This window comes from Panulirus ornatus, chromosome 30 (genome assembly GCF_036320965.1).
Source record: "Panulirus ornatus isolate Po-2019 chromosome 30, ASM3632096v1, whole genome shotgun sequence".
Lineage (NCBI taxonomy): Eukaryota > Metazoa > Arthropoda > Malacostraca > Decapoda > Palinuridae > Panulirus > Panulirus ornatus.
Genome location: NC_092253.1, coordinates 23,274,194 through 23,298,358, shown reverse-complemented (window position 1 = coordinate 23,298,358; position 24,165 = coordinate 23,274,194). Strand labels below are relative to the sequence as shown.

Below are 24,165 nucleotides of genomic sequence, written 5' to 3'. Positions count from 1 at the left end.
TCACCTTTGCATTCAAATCACCCATCACTATAACCTGGTCTCGTGCATCAAAACCACTAACACACTCATTCAGCTGCTCCCAAAACACTTGCCTCTCTTGATCTTTCTTCTCATGCCCAGGTGCATATGCACCAATAATCACCCACCTCTCTCCATCAACTTTCAGTTTTACCCATATTAATCGAGAATTTACTTTCTTACACTCTATCACATACTCCCACAACTCCTGTTTCAGGAGTATTGCTACTCCTTCCCTGGCTCTTGTCCTCTCACTAATATATATATATATATATATATATATATATATATATATATATATATATATATATATATTTTTTTTTTTTTTCAAACTATTCGCCATTTCCCGCATTAGCGAGGTAGCGTTAAGAACAGAGGACTGGGCCTTGGAGGGAATATCCTCACCTGGCCCCCTTCTCTGTTCCTTGTTTTGGAAAAAAAAAAAAAAAAAAAAAAAAAAAAACGAGAGGGGAAGATTTCCAGCCCCCCGCTCCCTCCCCTTTTAGTCGCCTTCTACGACACGCAGGGAATACGTGGGAAGTATTCTTTCTCCCCTATCCCCTATATATATATATATATATATATATATATATATATATATATATATATATATATATATATTTTTTTTTTTTTTTTTTTTTTTCATACTATTCGCTATTTCCCGCGATAGCGAGGTAGCGTTAAGAACAGAGGACTGGGCCTTTGAGGGAATATCCTCACCTGGACCTCTTCTCTGTTCCTTCTTTTGGAAAATTAAAAAAAAAAAAAAATATATATATATATATATATATATATATATATATTATATATATATATATATATATATATATATATATTATCCCTAGGGATAGGGGACAAAGAATACTTCCCACGTATTCCCTGCGTGTCGTAGAAGACGACTAAAAGGGGAGGGAGCGGGGGGGGGCTGGAAATCCTCCCCTCTTGTTTTTTTTTTTAATTTTCCAAAAGAAGGAACAGAGAAGGGGGCCAGGTGAGGATATTCCCTCAGAGGCCCGGTCCTCTGTTCTTAACGCTACCTTGCTGATGCGGGAGATGGCGAATAGTTTGAAAGAAAAGAAAGATATATATATATATATATATATATATATATATATATATATATATATATATATATATATATATATATATATATATATATGATACACTTCAACAGCCAGGACTCGGACCCAGGAACTTTGTGTGGTAGTCTGAAAACGCTATTCGCTTGGCTGTGGTCGCCCCTAATAGGGAAACGACTATTCAGTGACAAGTGATCGAATACCCTTCGTCTCGCATCCATGAACAACGGGATGTAGACCGGTCAAATCCTACTTAGCTCACATTACCTGCAGCTATCATAATACAGAACCTTACTGAACAAACGTTGAAGTACATGAGCACGAGTCTAGTGCATATGAACACACACTTTCATAGATAGTCTAGTGCATATGAACACACACTTTCATAGATAGTCTAGTGCATATGAACACACACTTTCATAGACAGTCTAGTGCATATGAACACACACTTTCATAGATAGTCTAGTGCATATGAACACACACTTTCATAGATAGTCTAGTGCATATGAACACACACTTTCATAGACAGTCTAGTGCATATGAACACACACTTTCATAGATAGTCTAGTGCATATGAACACACACTTTCATAGATAGTCTAGTGCATATGAACATACACTTACATAGAACACATAGTACCCTCCAACAGTTATGACTCGAACCCAGGACTTTTGCGTGGTAATCTGAAACGATTAAAAGTAATCGAATACTCTGTCTCACATCCATGAGCAGCTGGGTCTAGTCCGGTCATAAGAGTGTATCTTAGATTTGCAGGGGTCGTGTGAGGGGCCATTGACCCACGATTGGAGCCTTTCCTCTCATTGGCATCGGTGTCACGATATTGTTTACAGAATCGTTCACAAGAAAACTCGACATATGATTGAGATGAAACAGATAATTCTATAAGTGAGATGGGTGACTGTGATGGAGTATTTTCCGTTAGGAATGCGACAGGGGCTTAGAGATAGAGGAGGGGTCAGCACCAGCGATGACAGGGTGGGGGAACCACGGGTAGACAGAAGTGGGTCAGGAGTAAGGAAGAGGTTGGAAAATTGGGGCCATGAGTCAGGAAGGGGTCGGATGTTGCTTGGAATAAGGTGGACAGGGGAAGATGGCGTACGAAATGAACGACCTTTCTGGGTATGTATATAATGATTAGGTCGTGCATTAGGTAAGGGCCTACCGAAGAGAATTATACAGAACAGACTACTGTAGAGTATGAATCAGATACACACTTTCTGCTGTATGTACCACCCACACCTCCATTGTTTTTAATGATAAGTGATCTGTTTTCATTTCTATACAGCTAAACTTCCGACACGTCTTGTGATCTCCGACGTCATACAGTGTGTCACACTCCGTGCCCTCATCCAACCTAAGACACAGACATGAGCCAGCAACATGAAGAAAGGATCCTCGACGGTCCCAGTTCAGTGATGGAGGTCGTCCGGGACATCATTGCTGAGCCTGTGAGTTGGGTAGGAGTTTAGTTTGTATTTCCTGGTGATGAAAACAGTAGCAAAAATATTATTGATAGCACTGATATTAGTCACTGGGATACAAGTGTTACTTTTCCATGAATTCTTGTTTGTATTCTCCCTATCAACTCATCTAACCACCACACTGTTTGTTCAACTGTCTAGCTACAAATTGTGTGTGTATATATATATATATATATATATATATATATATATATATATATATATATATATATATATATATATATATATATATATATATATATATTTTTTTTTTTTTTTTTAAACTATTCGCCATTTCCCGCATTAGCGAGGTAGCGCTAAGAACATAGGACTGGGCCTTTTTTGGAATATCCTCACCTGGCCCCCTCTGTTCCTTCTTTTGGAAAATTTAAAAAAAAAACGAGAGGGGAGGAATTCCAGCCCCCCGCTCCCTCCCCTTTTAGTCGCCTTCTACGACACGCAGGGAATACGTGGGAAGTATTCTTAAACCCCTATCCCCAGGGATAATATATATATATATGTACAGAATGGAAAAAGGTGAGAACAATGGAAGTAAGGGGAGTGGGGGAGGAATGGGATGTATTTAGGGAATCAGTGATGGATTGCGCAAAAGATGCTTGTGGCATGAGAAGAGTGGGAGGTGGGCTGTTTAGAAAGGGTAGTGAGTGGTGGGATGAAGAAGTAAGAGTATTAGTGAAAGAGAAGAGAGAGGCATTTGGACGATTTTTGCAGGGAAAAAATGCAATTGAGTGGGAGAAGTATAAAAGAAAGAGACAGGAGGTCAAGAGAAAGGTGCAAGAGGTGAAAAAAAGGGCAAATGAGAGTTGGGGTGAGAGACTATCAGTAAATTTTAGGGAAAATAAAAAGATGTTCTGGAAGGAGGTAAATAGGGTGCGTAAGACAAGGGAGCAAATGGGAACTTCAGTGAAGGGCGTAAATGGGGAGGTGATAACAAGTAGTGGTGATGTGAGAAGGAGATGGAATGAGTATTTTGAAGGTTTGTTGAATGTGTCTGATGACAGAGTGGCAGATATAGGGTGTTTGGGTCGAGGTGGTGTGCAAAGTGAGAGGGTTAGGGAAAATGATTTGGTAAACAGAGAAGAGGTAGTAAAAGCTTTGCGGAAGATGAAAGCCGGCAAGGCAGCAGGTTTGGATGGTATTGCAGTGGAATTTATTAAAAAAGGGGGTGACTGTATTGTTGACTGGTTGGTAAGGTTATTTAATGTATGTATGACTCATGGTGAGGTGCCTGAGGATTGGCGGAATGCTTGCATAGTGCCATTGTACAAAGGCAAAGGGGATAAGAGTGAGTGCTCAAATTACAGAGGTATAAGTTTGTTGAGTATTCCTGGTAAATTATATGGGAGGGTATTGATTGAGAGGGTGAAGGCATGTACAGAGCATCAGATTGGGGAAGAGCAGTGTGGTTTCAGAAGTGGTAGAGGATGTGTGGATCAGGTGTTTGCTTTGAAGAATGTATGTGAGAAATACTTAGAAAAGCAAATGGATTTGTATGTAGCATTTATGGATCTGGAGAAGGCATATGATAGAGTTGATAGAGATGCTCTGTGGAAGGTATTAAGAATATATGGTGTGGGAGGCAAGTTGTTAGAAGCAGTGAAAAGTTTTTATCGAGGATGTAAGGCATGTGTACGTGTAGGAAGAGAGGAAAGTGATTGGTTCTCAGTGAATGTAGGTTTGCGGCAGGGGTGTGTGATGTCTCCATGGTTGTTTAATTTGTTTATGGATGGGGTTGTTAGGGAGGTAAATGCAAGAGTTTTGGAAAGAGGGGCAAGTATGAAGTCTGTTGGGGATGAGAGAGCTTGGGAAGTGAGTCAGTTGTTGTTCGCTGATGATACAGCGCTGGTGGCGGATTCATGTGAGAAACTGCAGAAGCTGGTGACGGAGTTTGGTAAAGTGTGTGGAAGAAGAAAGTTAAGAGTAAATGTCAATAAGAGCAAGGTTATTAGGTACAGTAGGGTTGAGGGTCAAGTCAATTGGGAGGTGAGTTTGAATGGTGAGAGGCTGGAGGAAGTGAAGTGTTTTAGATATCTGGGAGTGGATCTGTCAGCGGATGGAACCATGGAAGCGGAAGTGGATCATAGGGTGGGGGAGGGGGCGAAAATTTTGGGAGCCTTGAAAAATGTGTGGAAGTCGAGAACATTATCCCGGAAAGCAAAAATGGGTATGTTTGAAGGAATAGTAGTTCCAACAATGTTGTATGGTTGCGAGGCGTGGGCTATGGATAGAGTTGTGCGTAGGAGGATGGATGTGCTGGAAATGAGATGTTTGAGGACAATGTGTGGTGTGAGGTGGTTTGATCGAGTAAGTAACGTAAGGGTAAGAGAGATGTGTGGAAATAAAAAGAGCGTGGTTGAGAGAGCAGAAGAGGGTGTTTTGAAATGGTTTGGGCACATGGAGAGAATGAGTGAGGAAAGATTGACCAAGAGGATATATGTGTCGGAGATGGAGGGAACGAGGAGAAGAGGGAGACCAAATTGGAGGTGGAAAGATGGAGTGAAAAAGATTTTGTGTGATCGGGGCCTGAACATGCAGGAGGGTGAAAGGAGGGCAAGGAATAGAGTGAATTGGAGCGATGTGGTATACAGGGGTTGACGTGCTGTCAGTGGATTGAATCAAGGCATGTGAAGCGTCTGGGGTAAACCATGGAAAGCTGTGTAGGTATGTATATTTGCGTGTGTGGACGTGTGTATGTACATGTGTATGGGGGGGGTTGGGCCATTTCTTTCGTCTGTTTCCTTGCGCTACCTCGCAAACGCGGGAGACAGCGACAAAGTATAAAAAAAAAAAAAAAAAAAAAAAAAATATATATATATATATATATATATATATATATATATATATATATATATATATATATATATATATATATATATATATATTTTATTTTATTTTGCTTTGTCGCTGTCTCCCTTCCTGCGAGGTAGCGCAAGGAAACAGACGAAAGAAATGGCCCAACCCACCCCCACACACATGCACACACACACACACACGTCCACACACGTAAACATACACACCCACACATCCCAACGTACACACATATATACACACACAGACACACACATATACACACATGCACACACTTCACACTGTCTGCCCCTGCTCACCCCCATCGCCACCCCGCCACACACACACACACACACACACACACACACACACACACACACACACACACACATATATATATATATATATATATATATATATATATATATATATATATATATATATATATATATATATATATATATATATATATATATATATATATATATATATATATATATATTAAGGGTTCTAGGGGTATAGGGAGGTCGTATACGAATGCTGAAAAGTGCTGGAGGAAGAACTGCTCCATAGGGACTCCACTGTAGAGCTTGAAATTTTCTGGAGGCAAATCTTTTTTTGGATGATTCTGGTTTGGTAGCCAGTTATGAAATGAACTGGCCACTTTTGTGTCATATTTGTCATTTTTGCTGTTGTTGTCTTGTTTTCGGGTGATAGTAGCATCTTTTGTGTGAAAGTATGCCAGAGGCCAGAGGGCACTGCTACATGCCTTGTTGAAGTTTGATGCCTTGAGTACGGTGAGGGAGGGTGGTGTTGGCAGGGTGAAGCTCTTCAACGTGTTGTGTGAGGTGTGTGTGCAGTAGGGTAGCGGAGTGATTGTTTCCGAACCAGTGATGTGTGAATGGAAGTGGGTTGTTGGGTTGAGTTTTCTTTTGTATTGATATTTTGAGGAACTTGGACATTGATGGAAGCAATGACGTGGGATAGGATGAGAAAGGAAGGTCTGGGGGTTTAGGAGGTTTCAGGATCGGCACTATGATGGAACGCATCCACAAATCTGCGATTTTGCTGTGTCACAGGATTGGTCCGAGATGTCGAGATTGTAATATCAGGTGAGATTAGCTGTGAGGAGTAGTTGGATGGGGATGGGTGTTAAGCCAAAGTGGATGGTAGGCACTGGAACCAGGTGTGTTGGTCAGGTTCCATAGCTCGTATATGTATCTAGAAGGCTAGATGGTGAGCTGGGTATGAAGGTGTTGATTATGTCGTAGTATGTGTTATGTAGGTTGTTGTCTGTGGTCTTTGTTGTGTGTTGACTGGTGATGGTGACTCTGATGTGATGTATAAGTGTCATGAGTCGTCCTTGTCCTTATTTCTGTGATATCTTAGTGTTGTGCATAGTAAAAGTGAGGGAGGGTTGATCTGGGTGCGAGTCAAGTGAGGGAGGGTTGATGTGGGCGTGGGTTTTGGGTTTCTTGGATAACAGCTGCTTCTGTTGTGGTCTTGGAGTAGGTTGAATATTCCTGTTTTTTATGCCATGGATGTTGAATGATGTTTATCGAGTGGATGGAGTTCCTTGGAGTACATGTTTGTGGCCCCGACTATTAAAGGTAGAAAGGATATTGGGAGAGAGAAAGATGGAAGGAGGAAAGAATTCCACTACTCAGTTGTGTGAGGGAAGAAGTAGGCCAATCCTCGAGTGAACGGTCTCCACACAAACACTGTGGGAAGCAGCAACCAGACGCGTTCTGCAGGTCACATAACCATGGTAGCAGGGACAAATGCGAACACCATAAGAGAACACTAGCCAAAATGATATCTGCTCAACAGGGAGAGGTTAGCAAAATACCCGTAGTGTACAGAGAGGGATGGTTGGAGAGAGGTGATGCTAGACGGATTACTGAGACCGAGGGCATATGATTCCACTCTCGCTACTAAAGAGTTATAGGAAAAGCCACCTTAGGTATGTGAACAACACTCCATACTTGGGCAAATGAAACCCTCGGTAGATAAGAAATGTGCTCACAAGACAAATAATTACAGGAAATATACAACACCTCAAGCTTTTGGCAAGCAGACTTTGTGATGTTGATTGTGGAAGACATGGTGATGCTCAACACGTTTATGTTATTACAGGATTGAATCATGCTCTTGCGATATTAGACACAGATATTTTGGGGAGAGATTGTGTTTTGATTGTATTCAACAGAACCAGGGCATTGCTACCCATCAAGATTCTGCTCAGGCCCGAAGTGAGAGTCCGATAACGGCCTTCATACATAAGTTAGATTATAAATTTATTGGACACCAGGCAACGCGAGTGTAGGACTGCCTTCCCGTAAAATACAAACAGTAGTAACACAAGGACACAACCATATACACACACACGCGTACACCCAAACCTGGCATAGACTCGGGTATACTTACAAGTGTCGCGTTCAGTGAAGGGGGTCACGCGATAGTAAACTTTCGTATGCACAATTGGTAAGCACACTCACGCACACACACACACACACACATACACACCAAATCCACCACGCTTATCGATGTTCCTGTGGACGGCGCGCTTAGCTGGATGGATCATGGCAACACCACCACCACCGTCTAGTCCTGCAGCTGCATGAGTGACCGGCTTTTGTTGTTGCAAACGTCTACACAACTTTCAGTCTTCAGTCTTTCTAGACTCCTCAGTGACTCTCCAGTTTGCTCATCCTCCCTCGCCACCACACAACATGGACCGCTAGGGGCTTCCCCGTCTAACACACAACATGGGCCGCTAGGGGCTTCCCCATCTAACACACAACATGGGCCGCTAGGGGCTTCCCCGTCTAACATACAACATGGGCCGCTACAACCGCTCTATCCACCACACAACACGGACTGCCAGGGCATCGCCGTCCACCACACAACACGGACCGCCAGGACACGTGCTGAGAAAAGTTATGCAAGGTCGTCCTCGGCCCACCACGCGCCATGTACCAAGAGCCGCTCAGCACACTACCCCTCCCGACCCTCCAGCTTTTACCTGGATCTGGTCCTCATACCCAAAACCAGAGACACAAGAATCATCACTCCGTAAACAGTGGTGACATGCATTGGACTTCAGACTGCCTGTCAAGTAGTGTATATACACTATATATATATATATATATATATATATATATATATATATATATATATATATATATATATATATATATATATATATATATATACATATATATATATATATATATATATATATATATATATATATATATATATATATATATATATATATATATATATATATATATATATATATATATATATATATCTTTTTCTTTCTTTCATACTATTCGCCATTTCCCGCGTTAGCAAGGTAGCTTTAAGAACAAAAGACTGGGCCTCTGAGGGAATATCCTCACCTGGCCTCGTTCTCTGTTCCTTCTTTTGGAAAATTAAAAAAAAAAGAGAGGGGAGGATTTCTAGCCCCCCGCTCCCTCCCCTTTTAGTCGCCTTCTACGACACGCAGGGAATACGTGGGAAGTATTCTTTCTCCCCTATCCATAGGGATAATATATATATATATATATATATATATATATATATATATATATATATATATATATATATATATATATATATATATATATATATATATATATATATATATATATATATATATATGTATATATATATATATATATATATATATATATATATATATATATATATATATATATATATATATATATATATATATATATATATATATATATATATATACATATATATATATATATATATATATATATATATATATATATATATATATATATATATATATATATATATATATATATAATGTATTTTTTTTTTTTTTTTTTTTTGCTTTGTCGCTGTCTCCCGCGTTTGCGAGGTAGCGCAAGGAAACAGACGAAAGAAATGGCCCAACCCACCCCATACACATGTATATACATACGTCCACACACACGCAAATATACATAGCTACACAGCTTTCCATGGTTTACCCCAGACGCTTCACATGCCTTGATTCAATCCACTGACAGCACGTCAACCCCGGTATACCACATCGCTCCAATTCACTCTATTCCTTGCCCTCCTTTCACCCTCCTGCATGTTCAGGCCCCGATCACACAAAATCTTTTTCACTCCATCTTTCCACCTCCAATTTGGTCTCCCTCTTCTCCTCGTTTCCTCCACCTCCGACACATATATCCTCTTGGTCAATCTTTCCTCACTCATTCTCTCCATGTGACCAAACCAATTCAAAACACCCTCTTCTGCTCTCTCAACCACGCTCTTTTTATTTCCACACATCTCTCTTACCCTTACGTTACTTACTCGATCAAACCACCTCACACCACACATTGTCCTCAAACATCTCATTTCCAGCACATCCATCCTCCTGCGCACAACTCTATCCATAGTCCACGCCTCGCAACCATACAACATTGTTGGAACCACTATTCCTTCAAACATGCCCATTTTTGCTTTCCGAGATAATGTTCTCGACTTCCAAGGAAATAGACGAAAGAATGGCCCAACCCACCCACATACACATGTATATACATACACGTCCACACACGCAAATATACATATCTATATATCTCAACGTATACATATATATACACACACAGACATATACATATATACACATGTGCATAATTCATACTGTCTGCCTTTATTCATTCACATCGCCACCCCGCCACACATGAAATAACAACCCCCTCCCCCCTCATGTGTGCGAGGTAGCGCTAGGAAAAGACAACAAAGGCCCCACTCGTTCACACTCAGTATCTAGCTGTCATGTAATAATGCACCGAAACCACAGCTCCCTTTCCACATCCAGGCCCCACACAACTTTCCATGGTTTACCCAAGACGCTTCACATGTCCTGGTTCAATCCATTGACAGCACGTCGACCCCGGTATACCACATCGTTCCAATTCACTCTATTCCTTGCACGCCTTTCACCCTCCTGCATGTTCAAGCCCCGATCACTCAAAATCTTTTTCACTCCATCTTTCCACCTCCAATTTGGTCTCTCACTTCTTCTACGACACGTGAGGAATGCGTGGGAAGTATTTTTTCTCCCCTATCACCAGGGATAAATGTATATATATATATATATATATATATATATATATATATATATATATATATATATATATATATATTTTTTTTTTCTTTGTCGCTGTCTCCCGCGTTTGCGAGGTAGCGCAAGGAAACAGACGAAAGAAATGGCCCAACCCACCCCCATACACATGTATATACATACGTCCACTCACGCAAATATACATACCTACTCAGCTTTCCATGGTTTACCCCAGACGCTTCACATGCCTTGATTCAATCCACTGACAGCACGTCAACCCCGGTATACCACATCGCTCCAATTCACTCTATTCCTTGCCCTCCTTTCACCCTCCTGCATGTTCAGGCCCCGATCACACAAAATCTTTTTCACTCCATCTTTCCACCTCCAATTTGGTCTCCCTCTTCTCCTCGTTCCCTCCACCTCCGACACATATATCCTCTTGGTCAATCTTTCCTCACTCATTCTCTCCATGTGACCAAACTATTTCAAAACACCCTCTTCTGCTCTCTGAACCACGCTCTTTTTATTTCCACACATCTCTCTTACCCTTACGTTACTTACTCGATCAAACCACCTCACACCACACATTGTCCTCAAACATCTCATTTCCAGCACATCCATCCTCCTGCGCACAACTCTATCCATAGTCCACGCCTCGCAACCATACAACATTGTTGGAACCACTATTCCTTCAAACATACCCATTTTTGCTTTCCGAGATAATGTTCTCGACTTCCACACATTCTTCAAGGCTCCCAGAATTTTCGCCCCCTCCCCCACCCTATGATCCACTTCCGCATCCATGTTTCCATCCGCTGCCAGATCCACTCCCAGATATCTAAAACACTTCACTTCCTCCAGTTTTTCTCCATTCAAACTCACCTCCCAATTGACTTGACCCTCAACCCTATTGTACCTAATAACCTTGCTCTTATTCACATTTACTCTTAACTTTCTTCTTTCACACACTTTACCAAACTCAGTCACCAGCTTCTGCAGTTTCTCACGTGAATCAGCCACCAGCGCTGCATCATCAGCGAACAACAACTGACTCACTTCCCAAGCTCTCTCATCCCCAACAGACTTCATCCTTGCCCCTCTTTCCAAAACTCTTGCATTCACCTCCCTAACAACCCCATCCATAAACAAATTAAACAACCATGGAGACATCACACACCCCTGCCGCAAACCTACATTCACTGAGAACCAATCACTTTCCTCTCTTCCTACACGTACACATGCCTTACATCCTCGATAAAAACTTTTCACTGCTTCTAACAACTTGCCTCCCACACCATATATTCTTAATACCTTCCACAGAGCATCTCTATCAACTCTATCATATGCCTTCTCCAGATCCATAAATGCTACATACAAATCCATTTGCTTTTCTAAGTATTTCTCACATACATTCTTCAAAGCAAACACCTGATCCACACATCCTCTACCACTTCTGAAACCACACTGCTCTTCCCCAATCTGATGCTCTGTACATGCCTTCACCCTCTCAATCAATACCCTCCCATAAAATTTGCCAGGAATGCTCAACAAACTTATACCTCTGTAATTTGAGTACTCACTCTTATCTCCTTTGCCTTTGTACAATGGCACTATGCACGCATTCCGCCAATCCTCAGGCACCTCACCATGAGTCATACATACATTAAATAACCTTACCAACCAGTCAACAATACAGTCACCCCCTTTTTTAATAAATTCCACTGCAATACCATCCAAACCTGCTGCCTTGCCGGCTTTCATCATCATGAGAGGCAAATGTTTTGGGAGCAGCTGAATGAGTGTGTTAGTGGTTTTGATGCACGAAACCGGGTTATAGTGTTGGGTGATTTGAATGCAAAGGTGAGTAATGTGGCAGTTGAGGGAATAATTGGTATACATGGGGTGCTCAGTGTTGTAAATGGAAATGGTGAAGAGCTTGTAGATTTATGTGCTGGAAAAGGACTGATGATTGGGAATACCTGGTTTAAAAAGCGAGATATACATAAGTATACTTATGTAAGTATGAGAGATGGCAAGAGAGCGTTATTGGATTACGTGTTAATTGACAGGCGCGCGAAAGAGAGACTTTTGGATGTTAATGTGCTGAAAGGTGCAACTGGAGGGATGTCTGATCATTTTCTTGTGGAGGCTAAGGTGAAGATTTGTATGGGTTTCCAGAAAAGAAGAGTGAATGTTGGGGTGAAGAGGGTGGTGAGAGTAAGTGAGCTTGGGAAGGAGACTTGTGTGAGGAAGTACCTGGAGAGACTGAGTACAGAATGGAAAAAGGTGAGAACAATGGAAGTAAGGGGAGTGGGGGAGGAATGGGATGTATTTAGGGAATCAGTGATGGATTGCGCAAAAGATGCTTGTGGCATGAGAAGAGTGGGAGGTGGGTTGATTAGAAAGGGTAGTGAGTGGTGGGATGAAGAAGTAAGAGTATTAGTGAAAGAGAAGAGAGAGGCATTTGGACGATTTTTGCAGGGAAAAAATGAAATTGCGTGGGAGACGTATAAAAGAAAGAGAGAGGAGGTCAAGAGAAAGGTGCAAGAGGTGAAAAAAAAGGGCAAATGAGAGTTGGGGTGAGAGAGTATCATTAAATTTTAGGGAGAATAAAAAGATGTTCTGGAAGGAGGTAAATAAAGTGCGTAAGACAAGGGAGCAAATGGGAACTTCAGTGAAGGGCGCAAATGGGGAGGTGATAACAAGTAGTGGTGATGTGAGAAGGAGATGGAGTGAGTATTTTGAAGGTTTGTTGAATGTGTTTGATGATAGAGTGGCAGATATAGGGTGTTTTGGTCGAGGTGGTGTGCAAAGTGCGAGGGTTAGGGAAAATGATTTGATAAACAGAGAAGAGGTAGTAAAAGCTTTGCGGAAGATATATATATATATATATATATATATATATATATATATATATATATATATATATATATATATATATATATATATATATATATATATATATCAATAAGCTTCAATGTCTAAGCTACATTTTTTTTTCCAATTTCACTATTTTCTTGTCAAAGCACCATGTATGAAAACTATCACTCCAGTAACACAACTATAAACATTTACTTCCCCTTTAAAAAAGTTCTGGGGAAGTCTGTCTCGATACACTGCGGGACACTCTACCACCTGGCGAGGTTTGTGTTGCAATGGTTCTTGATTCACAAACGTAGTAGCATCACTGGTGGGCGGAAGAACATTCTTGCAACCACAGCATGGATCACAGTCCATGCAACTCCATTATGATGGTTCTCCATTATGATGGTTCTTCTCCGTTAGACTTTCGCCGGCCCTCCACCTCTAGGCCATCAGGTCATGAGCCAGGCCATCATGCCATGACTCACATCCAGAAAATCAGTTATTAATCAACACAGTTTTTTTTTTTAATCACACTTTTTAATCATACTCTATCCTTATCCTAGACACGATAACTCTCACGTAATCTAAACAACACACTGTAGTTGTCAAATATGAACACCCGCGACGGAACACTCATGAATAACAATGATCACAGTCAGTATCATTAGTGTCAGCGTCATCTTCCAAATGTCTTGGTGTATCATCAAATAGTCATATATATCACATAGAGTCAGTATGTGACGTGTACGTTCTCCAACACGGTCTGAGTACAAAACAATAAATAAAATTCACCAATTTGTAAAATATGATAATTATCTGTAACTCACAGTTAGGACATTCTTGTAATACTCAATCTTCGCTCTAACTGGGAAAGGTTTGTTTCGGAAGTCTCGAAGGCAACCACCAAGTTGCTGGCTCAAGCCATCATGTTCGTGATCATAAACCTTAGTCCCATCATTGACCATGGCCATGACGTATGGGTTGTTCCTTTTGTTATCATTGTCAAAGGAATCAAAAAAGACTCCAAGTCCATTCCATTTGTCTTCACTTCCAAACACTGGACCTTCCCCAGCAGGTTTATCATTAAACCAGACAGCCAAGCCATCAGCTCCTATTCTCCCTCGTCCAGTCACACGGAAGACAAAGTCTACTTCCCACCACTCGAAGTTTGTCGGAATTTTGGTCCATATTTGACCCTTCTGACTGCGCAGAGATGGGGTGATACGAACACTTTCCTCACTAGCAATGGCATTGCCACTGTACTGCCAGAAGGGAACCTGATTGTCCTTCTGCGCTAGGTACGGCCCCTTGAAGCTGTATTTATATTCGAATCTTTTATGGGGATTTTGACCATAGGTGACCGATAGCAGAAATAAAAGGAAAGCGAAAGTCCACCAAACGTCCATCTCCGATATTTGTTGATACAGTGGTTAAATTGATGAGAACTACTACTGACGTTTGTGTAAATAAATTATACATTTCCTTTCTCCATAGCCAGAGGTTGAACCATTATGTGACATTCATTTTCTCATTTCATTTCAAGCTAGAAGTTTCAGTTTTCTAAATCATTTCTTACTTTTTTCATATGTATATATATGTATATGTGTGTGTGTGTGTGTATAAGTGCGTGTGTATGTGTATGTATATATATATATATTATCCCTGGGGAGAGGGGCGAAAGAATACTCCCCACGCATTCCTCGCGTGTCGTAGAAGGCGACTAGAGGGGACGGGAGCGGGGGGCCAGAAATCCTCCTCTCCTTGTATTTTTTAACTTTCTAAAATGTGTATGGGGGTGGGTTGGGCCATTTCTTTCGTCTGTTTCCTTCCTTGGGAAAGAAATGGCCCAACCCACCCCCATACACATGTATATACATAAACGTCCACACACGCAAATATACATACCTAAACAGCTTTCCATGGTTTACACCAGACGCTTCACATGCCCTGATTCAATCCACTGACAGCACGTCAACCCCGGTATACCACATTGTTCCAATTCACTCTATTCCTTGCCCTCCTTTCACCCTCCTGCATGTTCAGGCCCCGATCACACAAAATCTTTTTCACTCCATCTTTCCACCTCCAATTTGGTCTCCCGCTTTTCCTCGTTCCCTCCACCTCCGACACATATATCCTCTTGGTCAATCTTTCCTCACTCATTCTCTCCATGTGCCCAAACCATTTCAAAACACCCTCTTCTGCTCTCTCAACCACGCTCTTTTTATTTCCACACATCTCTCTTACCCTTACGTTACTTACTCGATCAAACCACCTCACACTACACATTGTCCTCAAACATCTCATTTCCAGCACATCCATCCTCCTGCGCACAACTCTATCCACAGCCCACGCCTCGCAACCATACAACATTGTTGGAACCACTATTCCTTCAAACATAACCATTTTTGCTTTCCGAGATAATGTTCTCGACTTCCACACATTCTTCAAGGCTCCCAGGATTTTCGCCCCCTCCACCACCCTATGATCCACTTCCGCTTCCATGGTTCCATCCGCTGCCAGATCCACTCCCAGATATCTAAAACACTTTACTTCCTCCAGTTTTTCTCCATTCAAACTTACCTCCCAATTGACTTGACCCTCAACCCTACTGTACCTAATTACCTTGCTCTTATTCACATTTACTCTTAACTTTCTTCTTTCACACACTTTACCAAACTCAGTCACCAGCTTCTGCAGTTTCTCACATGAATCAACCACCAGCGCTGTATCATCAGCGAACAACAACTGACTCTCCAACTGTGACTGTATTGTTGACTGGTTGGTAAGGTTATTTAATGTATGTATGACTCATGGCGAGGTGCCTGAGGATTGGCGGAATGCGTGCATAGTGCCATTGTACAAAGGCAAAGGGGATAAGAGTGAGTGCTCAAATTACAGAGGTATAAGTTTGTTGAGTATTCCTGGTAAATTATATGGGAGGGTATTGACTGAGAGGGTGAAGGCATGTACAGAGCATCAGATTGGGGAAGAGCAGTGTGGTTTCAGAAGTGGTAGAGGATGTGTGGATCAGGTGTTTGCTTTGAAGAATGTATGTGAGAAATACTTAGAAAAGCAAATGGATTTGTATGTAGCATTTATGGATCTGGAGAAGGCATGTGATAGAGTTGATAGAGATGCTATGTGGAAGGTATTAAGAATATATGGTGTGGGAGGCAAGTTGTTAGAAGCAGTGAAAAGTTTTTATCGAGGATGTAAGGCATGTGCACGTGTAGGAAGAGAGGAAAGTGATTGGTTCTCAGTGAATGTAGGTTTGCGGCAGGGGTGTGTGATGTCTCCATGGTTGTTTAATTTGTTTATGGATGGGGTTGTTAGGGAGGTGAATGCAAGAGTTTTGGAAAGAGGGGCAAGTATGAAGTCTGTTGGGGATGAGAGAGCTTGGGAAGTGAGTCAGTTGTTGTTCGCTGATGATACAGCGCTGGTGGCTGATTCATGTGAGAAACTGCAGAAGCTGGTGACTGAGTTTGGTAAAGTGTGTGAAAGAAGAAAGTTAAGAGTAAATGTGAATCAGAGCAAGGTTATTAGGTACAGTAGGGTTGAGGGTCAAGTCAATTGGGAGGTGAGTTTGAATGGAGAAAAACTGGAGGAAGTGAAGTGTTTTAGATATCTGGGAGTGGATCTGGCAGCGGACGGAACCATGGAAGCGGAAGTGGATCATAGGGTGGGGGAGGGGGCGAAAATTCTGGGAGTCTTGAAGAATGTGTAGAAGTCGAGAACATTATCTCGGAAAGCAAAAATGGGTATGTTTGAAGGAATAGTGGTTCCAACAATGTTGTATGGTTGCGAGGCGTGGGCTATGGATAGAGTTGTGCGCAGGAGGATGGATGTGCTGGAAATGAGATGTGTGAGGACAATGTGTGGTGTGAGGTGGTTTGATCGAGTAAGTAACGTAAGGGTAAGAGATGTGTGGAAATAAAAAGAGCGTGGTTGAGAGAGCAGAAGAGGGTGTTTTGAAATGGTTTGGGCACATGGAGAGAATGAGTGAGGAAAGATTGACCAAGAGGATATATGTGTCGGAGGTGGAGGGAACGAGGAGAAGAGGGAGACCAAATTGGAGGTGGAAAGATGGAGTGAAAAAGATTTTGTGTGATCGGGGCCTGAACATGCAGGAGGGTGAAAGGAGGGCAAGGAATAGAGTGAATTGGAGCAATGTAGTATACCGGGGGTGACGTGCTGTCAGTGGATTGAATCAAGGCATGTGAAGCGTCTGGGGTAAACCATGGAAAGCTGTGTAGGTATGTATATTTGCGTGTGTGGACGTATGTATATACATGTGTATGGGGGTGGGTTGGGCCATTTCTTTCGTCTGTTTCCTTGCGCTACCTCGCAAACGCGGGAGAGCGACAAAGCAAAAATATATATATATATATATATATATATATATATATATATATATATATATATATATATATATATATATATATTCCCAAGGGTCAAATACAATTTATCTTTTAAATGTTTACTCAACAGGGTCGGGATGAGGCGTTCCTTGTGTGTGACGTCGACGATATCATAAAGAAGGTAGACTTCTGGCGGAAGCTTATGCCTCGAGTGGACCCCTTTTATGGTAAAATGATCGTTGGTGTTATTCTGAGAACAATGTAGAATCCTCATGTTTATATCCTGATAGATGATATTAATGATGAAACCTTCCCTCACTGTGTCCCATCCTCATTATCCTACGTGGACTCGGGTTAACCTTCAAGAACCACGTGTCGAACCAACTTTGCGGTAGTCCTGAAAGCTAATTTCTGCCTTATTTATGATAATATATGTCGATGAGTCTTGCTAACGATCTTGTCATTATATCCAGCGGTGAAGTGCAACAACCACCCCAAGGTGCTGCAGGCTCTGTCCGCCCTGGGCACTGGCTTCGACTGTGCATCTAAAGTAAGTACACTCGGGTGTGTTGTGTGTTTGGAAGTGCCCTCACCACAGGGAAGATCCATGATTGTGTTGAGCCTAGTTACCCTGACAGTGAGAGTCTGTGTTCCTCTCTGCGTTCTAACAATGCATTACTTTACCATTGTCATGCACATTTACATACACATGAAGCACACATTTATATGTCACACACATGCTGACATTTTTACAAAGTTCCAATTGATTTATATCTTTATCGTGCCCGTAAGACAGCTGTCTGGTGCGCATATCCCTTTAATGTGGACACTATTTAGTGCTCACGTCATGCAATCTGCTGCATTTCTTCAACTGGGTTTTACACATGCTACTTTTTCCCGCCGAAATATATAAAAACAAATGAATGCAAACAGCTACAGATCATGAAGACACAACGAGGTAGTTCATGATGGTGGAAGAGAATGGTAACTTATGGATCAATGTGGTAGGAGTAGAACTAACATTAATGTGCTGAGAGGTGCAACTGGAGGGATGTCTGATCATTATCTTGTGGAGGCGAAGGTGAAGATTTGTATGGGTTTCCAGAAAAGAAGAGTGAATGTTGGGGTGAAGAGGGTGGTGAGAGTAAGTGAGCTTGGGAAGGAGACTTGTGTGAGGAAGTACCAGGAGAGACTGAGTACAGAATGGAAAAAGGTGAGAACAATGGAAGTAAGGGGAGTGGGGGAGGAATGGGATGTATTTAGGGAATCAGTGATGGATTGCGCAAAAGATGCTTGTGGCATGAGAAGAGTGGGAGGTGGGTTGATTAGAAAGGGTAGTGAGAGGTGGGATGAAGAAGTAAGAATATTAGCGAAAGAGAAGAGAGAGGCATTTGGACGATTTTTGCAGGGAAAAAATGAAATTGAGTGGGAGACGTATAAAAGAAAGAGACAGGAGGTCAAGAGAAAGGTGCAAGAGGTGAAAAAAAGGGCAAATGAGAGTTGGGGTGAGAGAGTATCATTAAATTTTAGGGAGAATAAAAAGATGTTCTGGAAGGAGGTAAATAAAGTGCGTAAGACAAGGGAGCAAATGGGAACTTCAGTGAAGGGCGCAAATGGGGAGGTGATAACAAGTAGTGATGTGAGAAGGAGATGGAGTGAGTATTTTGAAGGTTTGTTGAATGTGTTTGATGATAGAGTGGCAGATATAGGGTGTTTTGGTCGAGGTGGTGTGCAAAGTGCGAGGGTTAGGGAAAATGATTTGGTAAACAGAGAAGAGGTAGTAAAAGCTTTGCGGAAGATGAAAGCCGGCAAGGCAGCAGGTTTGGATGGTATTGCAGTGGAATTTCTTAAAAAAGGGGGTGACTGTATTGTTGACTGGTTGGTAAGGTTATTTAATGTATGTATGACTCATGGTGAGGTGCCTGAGGATTGGCGGAATGCGTGCATAGTGCCATTGTACAAAGGCAAAGGGGATAAGAGTGAGTGCTCAAATTACAGAGGTATAAGTTTGTTGAGTGTTCCTGGTAAATTATATGGGAGGATATTGATTGAGAGGGTGAAGGCATGTACAAAGCATCAGATTGGGGAAGAGCAGTGTGGTTTCAGAAGTGGTAGAGGATGTGTGGATCAGGTGTTTGCTTTGAAGAATGTATGTGAGAAATACTTAGAAAAGCAAATGGATTTGTATGTAGCATTTATGGATCTGCAGAAGGCATATGATAGTGTTGATAGAGATGCTCTGTGGAAGGTATTAAGAATATATGGTGTGGGAGGCAAGTTGTTAGAAGCAGTGAAAAGTTTTTATCGAGGATGTAAGGCATGTGTACGTGTAGGAAGAGAGGAAAGTGATTGGTTCTCAGTGAATGTAAGTCTGCGGCAGGGGTGTGTGATGTCTCCATGGTTGTTTAATTTGTTTATGGATGGGGTTGTTAGGGAGGTGAATGCAAGAGTTTTGGAAAGAGGGGCAAGTATGAAGTCTGTTGGGGATGAAAGAGCTTGGGAAGTGAGTCAGTTGTTGTTAGCTGATGATACAGCGCTGGTGGCTGATTCATGTGAGAAACTGCAGAAGCTGGTGACTGAGTTTGGTAAAGTGTGTGAAAGAAGAAAGTTAAGGGTAAATGTGAATAAGAGCAAGGTTATTAGGTACAGTAGGGTTGAGGGTCAAGTCAATTGGGAGGTGAGTCAGTCTGGGAGTGGATCTGGCAGCGGATGGAACCATGGAAGCGGAAGTGGATCATAGGGTGGGGGAGGGGGCGAAAATTCTGGGAGCCTTGAAGAATGTGTGAAAGTCGAGAACATTATCTCGGAAAGCAAAAATGGGTATGTTTGAAGGAATAGTGGTTCCAACAATGTTGTATGGTTGCGAGGCGTGGGCTATGGATAGAGTTGTGAGCAGGAGGGTGGATGTGCTGGAAATGAGATGTTTGAGGACAACGTGTGGTGTGAGGTGGTTTGATCGAGTAAGTAACGTAAGGGTAAGAGAGATGTGTGGAAATAAAAAGAGCGTTGTTGAGAGAGCAGAAGAGGGTGTTTTGAAATGGTTTGGGCACATGGAGAGAATGAGTGAGGAAAGATTGACCAAGAGGATATATGTGTCGGAGGTGGAGGGAACGAGAAGAGGGAGACCAAATTGGAGGTGGAAAGATGGGGTGAAAAAGATTTTGTGTGATCGGGGCCTGAACATGCAGGAGGGTGAAAGGAGGGCAAGAAATAGAGTGAATTGGAGCGATGTGGTATACCGGGGTTGACGTGCTGTCAGTGGATTGAATCAAGGCATGTGAAGCGTCTGGGGTAAACCAAGGAAAGCTGTGTAGGTATGTATATTTGCGTGTGTGGACGTATGTATATACATGAGTATAGGGGTGGGTTGGGCCATTTCTTTCGTCTGTTTCCTTGCGCTACCTCGCAAACGCGGGAGACAGCGACAAAAAAAAAAAAAATATTTAAGTTGGAAGGGGTCACAATTGATCACGCGATCAAGGATATTCCTATGAGTCCGCGAGGGGAGTGGAGCGCGATAAGTTCCCAAGTGCCCTTCCGTGATTATTACACGAAAGTGCACTTGCCAACTTACCGTGTTTCGTTTCCCCGTGGACTCATAGGAATATATATATATATATATTTTTTTTTTTTTATACTTTGTCGCTGTCTCCCGCGTTAGCGAGGTAGCGCAAGGAAACAGACGAAAGAAATGGCCCAACCCCCCCCCCCATACACATGTACATACACACGTCCACACACGCAAATATACATACCTACACAGCTTTCCATGGTTTACCCCGGACGCTTCACATGCCTTGATTCAATCCACTGACAGCACGTCAACCCCTGTATACCACATCGATCCAATTCACTCTATTCCTTGCCCTCCTTTCACCCTCCTGCATGTTCAGGCCCCGATCACACAAAATCCTTTTCACTCCATCTTTCCACCTCCAATTTGGTCTCCCTCTTCTCCTCGTTCCCTCCACCTCCGACACATATATCCTCTTGGTCAATCTTTCCTCACTCATTCTCTCCATGTGCCCAAACCATTTCAAAACACCCTCTTCTGCTCTCTCAAACACGCTCTTTTTATTTCCACACATCTCTCTTACCCTTACGTTACTTACTCGATCAAACCACCTCACACCACACATTGTCCTCAAACATCTCATTTCCAGCACATCCATCCTCCTGCGCACAACTCTATCCATAGCCCACGCCTCGCAACCATACAACATTGTTGGAACTACTATTCCTTCAAACATACCCATTTTTGCTTTCCGGGATAATGTTCTCGACTTCCACACATTTTTCAAGGCTCCCAAAATTTTCGCCCCCTCCCCCACCCTATGATCCACTTCCGCTTCCATGGTTCCATCCGCTGACAGATCCACTCCCAGATATCTAAAACACTTCACTTCCTCCAGTTTTTCACCATTCAAACTCACCTCCCAATTGACTTGACCCTCAACCCTACTGTACCTAATAACCTTGCTCTTATTCACATATATATATATATATATATATATATATATATATATATATATATATATATATATATATATATATATATATATATATATATATATATATATATATATATATATTGTTACGAACTCAATACTTAATCGAGCAAGGTCGCCAGTAACATATGTTACAAACACTATTCTGGTCCTCGTCTTGCAAGGACGTTATATTTGTCAAGTTGCACAACTCAGGATAACACAATTATAAAGTTATGTAATTGAATTAAAGACCAGCATTACATTAAATCTACCTATAATGAAAGAATTTAAGTGTACAAAGATAGGCACATAAATCAGGCATGAAATATTTACGTTAACACAGAAAGTCAGTGTAACATTGAACATAGGTTAACACTGAACATGAGTTAACTTCCAGATAAGATTTTAAGCCAGGAGATCTCTTTCTTGTGACGCTTAGTTACACTTGACGTGACACAATGAACTTCATCGTTACACTTATCTAAACTTGATGTAACACAGTAAGAATTTAGCTAAACCTGACGTGATACAGTGGTAACGGGCTTATAGCACAACACTCGGGTAACGGGCTTATAACACAGCACTCGGGTAACGGGCTTATAGCACAGCAGGGCTTACAGGCTTACAGGTTTACAGCAGGGGACACCACCCACCTCGCTGGGCTAGAGAGAGAGGAATCAAATCTCAGCGGGTGTAGTGGGTACAAGTAAAGACAAGCGTTCACCCTTGCTGCTATACAACCTTACATTTTGATTGGCTATGGAAATATAAACAATTCTTATTGGTTGGAGGGTCCCAGAGACTCGGCGTAGTCACACTCTCGTCTTTTTTGCAAACGTCAGCAGCGATGACATACGGTGGTGAAATACCCCCACAGCTGACCCCGCCAAATGCTGGGTGGACAGAAACTCCGAGCCAGCCTCAGGCATCACTCAGGCATCACTCCTCGCCCTGATAAGAAATAGCAACAACAGCATACACAAGGACACACACACACGTCTTCGTAACACCCCCCTCCTTAAAGGAGAAAATTCCTAGAAGAGGAATTTTCTCACGTTATGAGCGGGATAAACAATCAGCTAACACATTATGTGCGCCAGCAATATGGTGAATATCTAAATTATACTCTTGAAGGAACAAGGCCCACCTAGTTAACCTTTGATTCTTATCCCGGAACTTATTAACATATTTCAATGGGTAGTGATCAGTAAACACCTTGATGTCATTGCCTGAAGGACACAAGTAAACATGAAAGTGATGCAATGCTAATATTAAAGACAAAAGTTCCTTCTCAATGGTAGAATAATTCCTTTGGGCTTGATTGAATTTCTTACTAAAATAATTTACAGGGTGCTCAACATGGTTCTCGTCCTCCTGCAAGAGGACAGCACCGGCTCCCACATTGCTGGCATCAACAGCTAACTTGAAAGGTTGATCAAAATCAGGGGCCTGCAAAATAGGACTATTACAAAGTATGGATTTTAATTGATGAAAGGCTATCTCACCCTGCTCATTCCAAACATATTTAACATCTTTCTTCAATAAATCTGTCAGAGTGGTTGCGACTGTTGCAAAATTTACAATGAACATCCTATAGTACCCAACCATACCCATAAAACGTCTCAGTTCTCTTCGAGATCGGGGGGCACTCATCTGGGATAAAGACTGGACCTTTGCAGTCGGTGGGGCTAGCTCACCTTGGCCGATCACATAACCCAAATATTGCACCTTGGCCTTCACAAACTCGCATTTGTTCCAACTGAGAACAAGGTTAGCCTTAATCAAGGCCGTCAGAACGTTGTCAAGTCTCTGTAGATGTTCGTCCCAGCTCTGACTGTATATCACAATATCATCCAGGTAGACGACACAATCAGGCAGGTCTCTGATGAGGATGTCCATAAGTCGTTGAAATGTAGCAGGGGCATTCTTCATGCCAAAAGGCATCACTTTACACTTATA

The 24,165-nt window shown here is 41.9% G+C and overlaps 2 protein-coding genes across 2 annotated transcripts in view; one reads left to right on the top strand and one right to left on the bottom strand.

The window, feature by feature from the left end:
- The first annotated feature begins 2,382 nt into the window (after positions 1-2,382).
- The window catches only part of LOC139758538 (ornithine decarboxylase-like), a 44,981-nt gene continuing 23,198 nt past the window's right edge, over positions 2,383-24,165 (top strand). The window contains exons 1-3 of the mRNA XM_071680060.1: positions 2,383-2,566; positions 17,847-17,943; positions 18,190-18,270. Coding sequence (XP_071536161.1) covers positions 2,486-2,566; positions 17,847-17,943; positions 18,190-18,270 — 259 coding nt within the window. The 5' untranslated portion in view covers positions 2,383-2,485. The remainder of the gene's footprint in view (positions 2,567-17,846; positions 17,944-18,189; positions 18,271-24,165) is intronic.
- LOC139758248 (protein ERGIC-53-like) lies at positions 14,168-14,771 on the bottom strand. The gene has a single exon (XM_071679457.1). It carries the CDS (start codon positions 14,759-14,761, stop codon positions 14,168-14,170), a length of 594 nt encoding a protein of 197 aa, XP_071535558.1. The 5' UTR covers positions 14,762-14,771.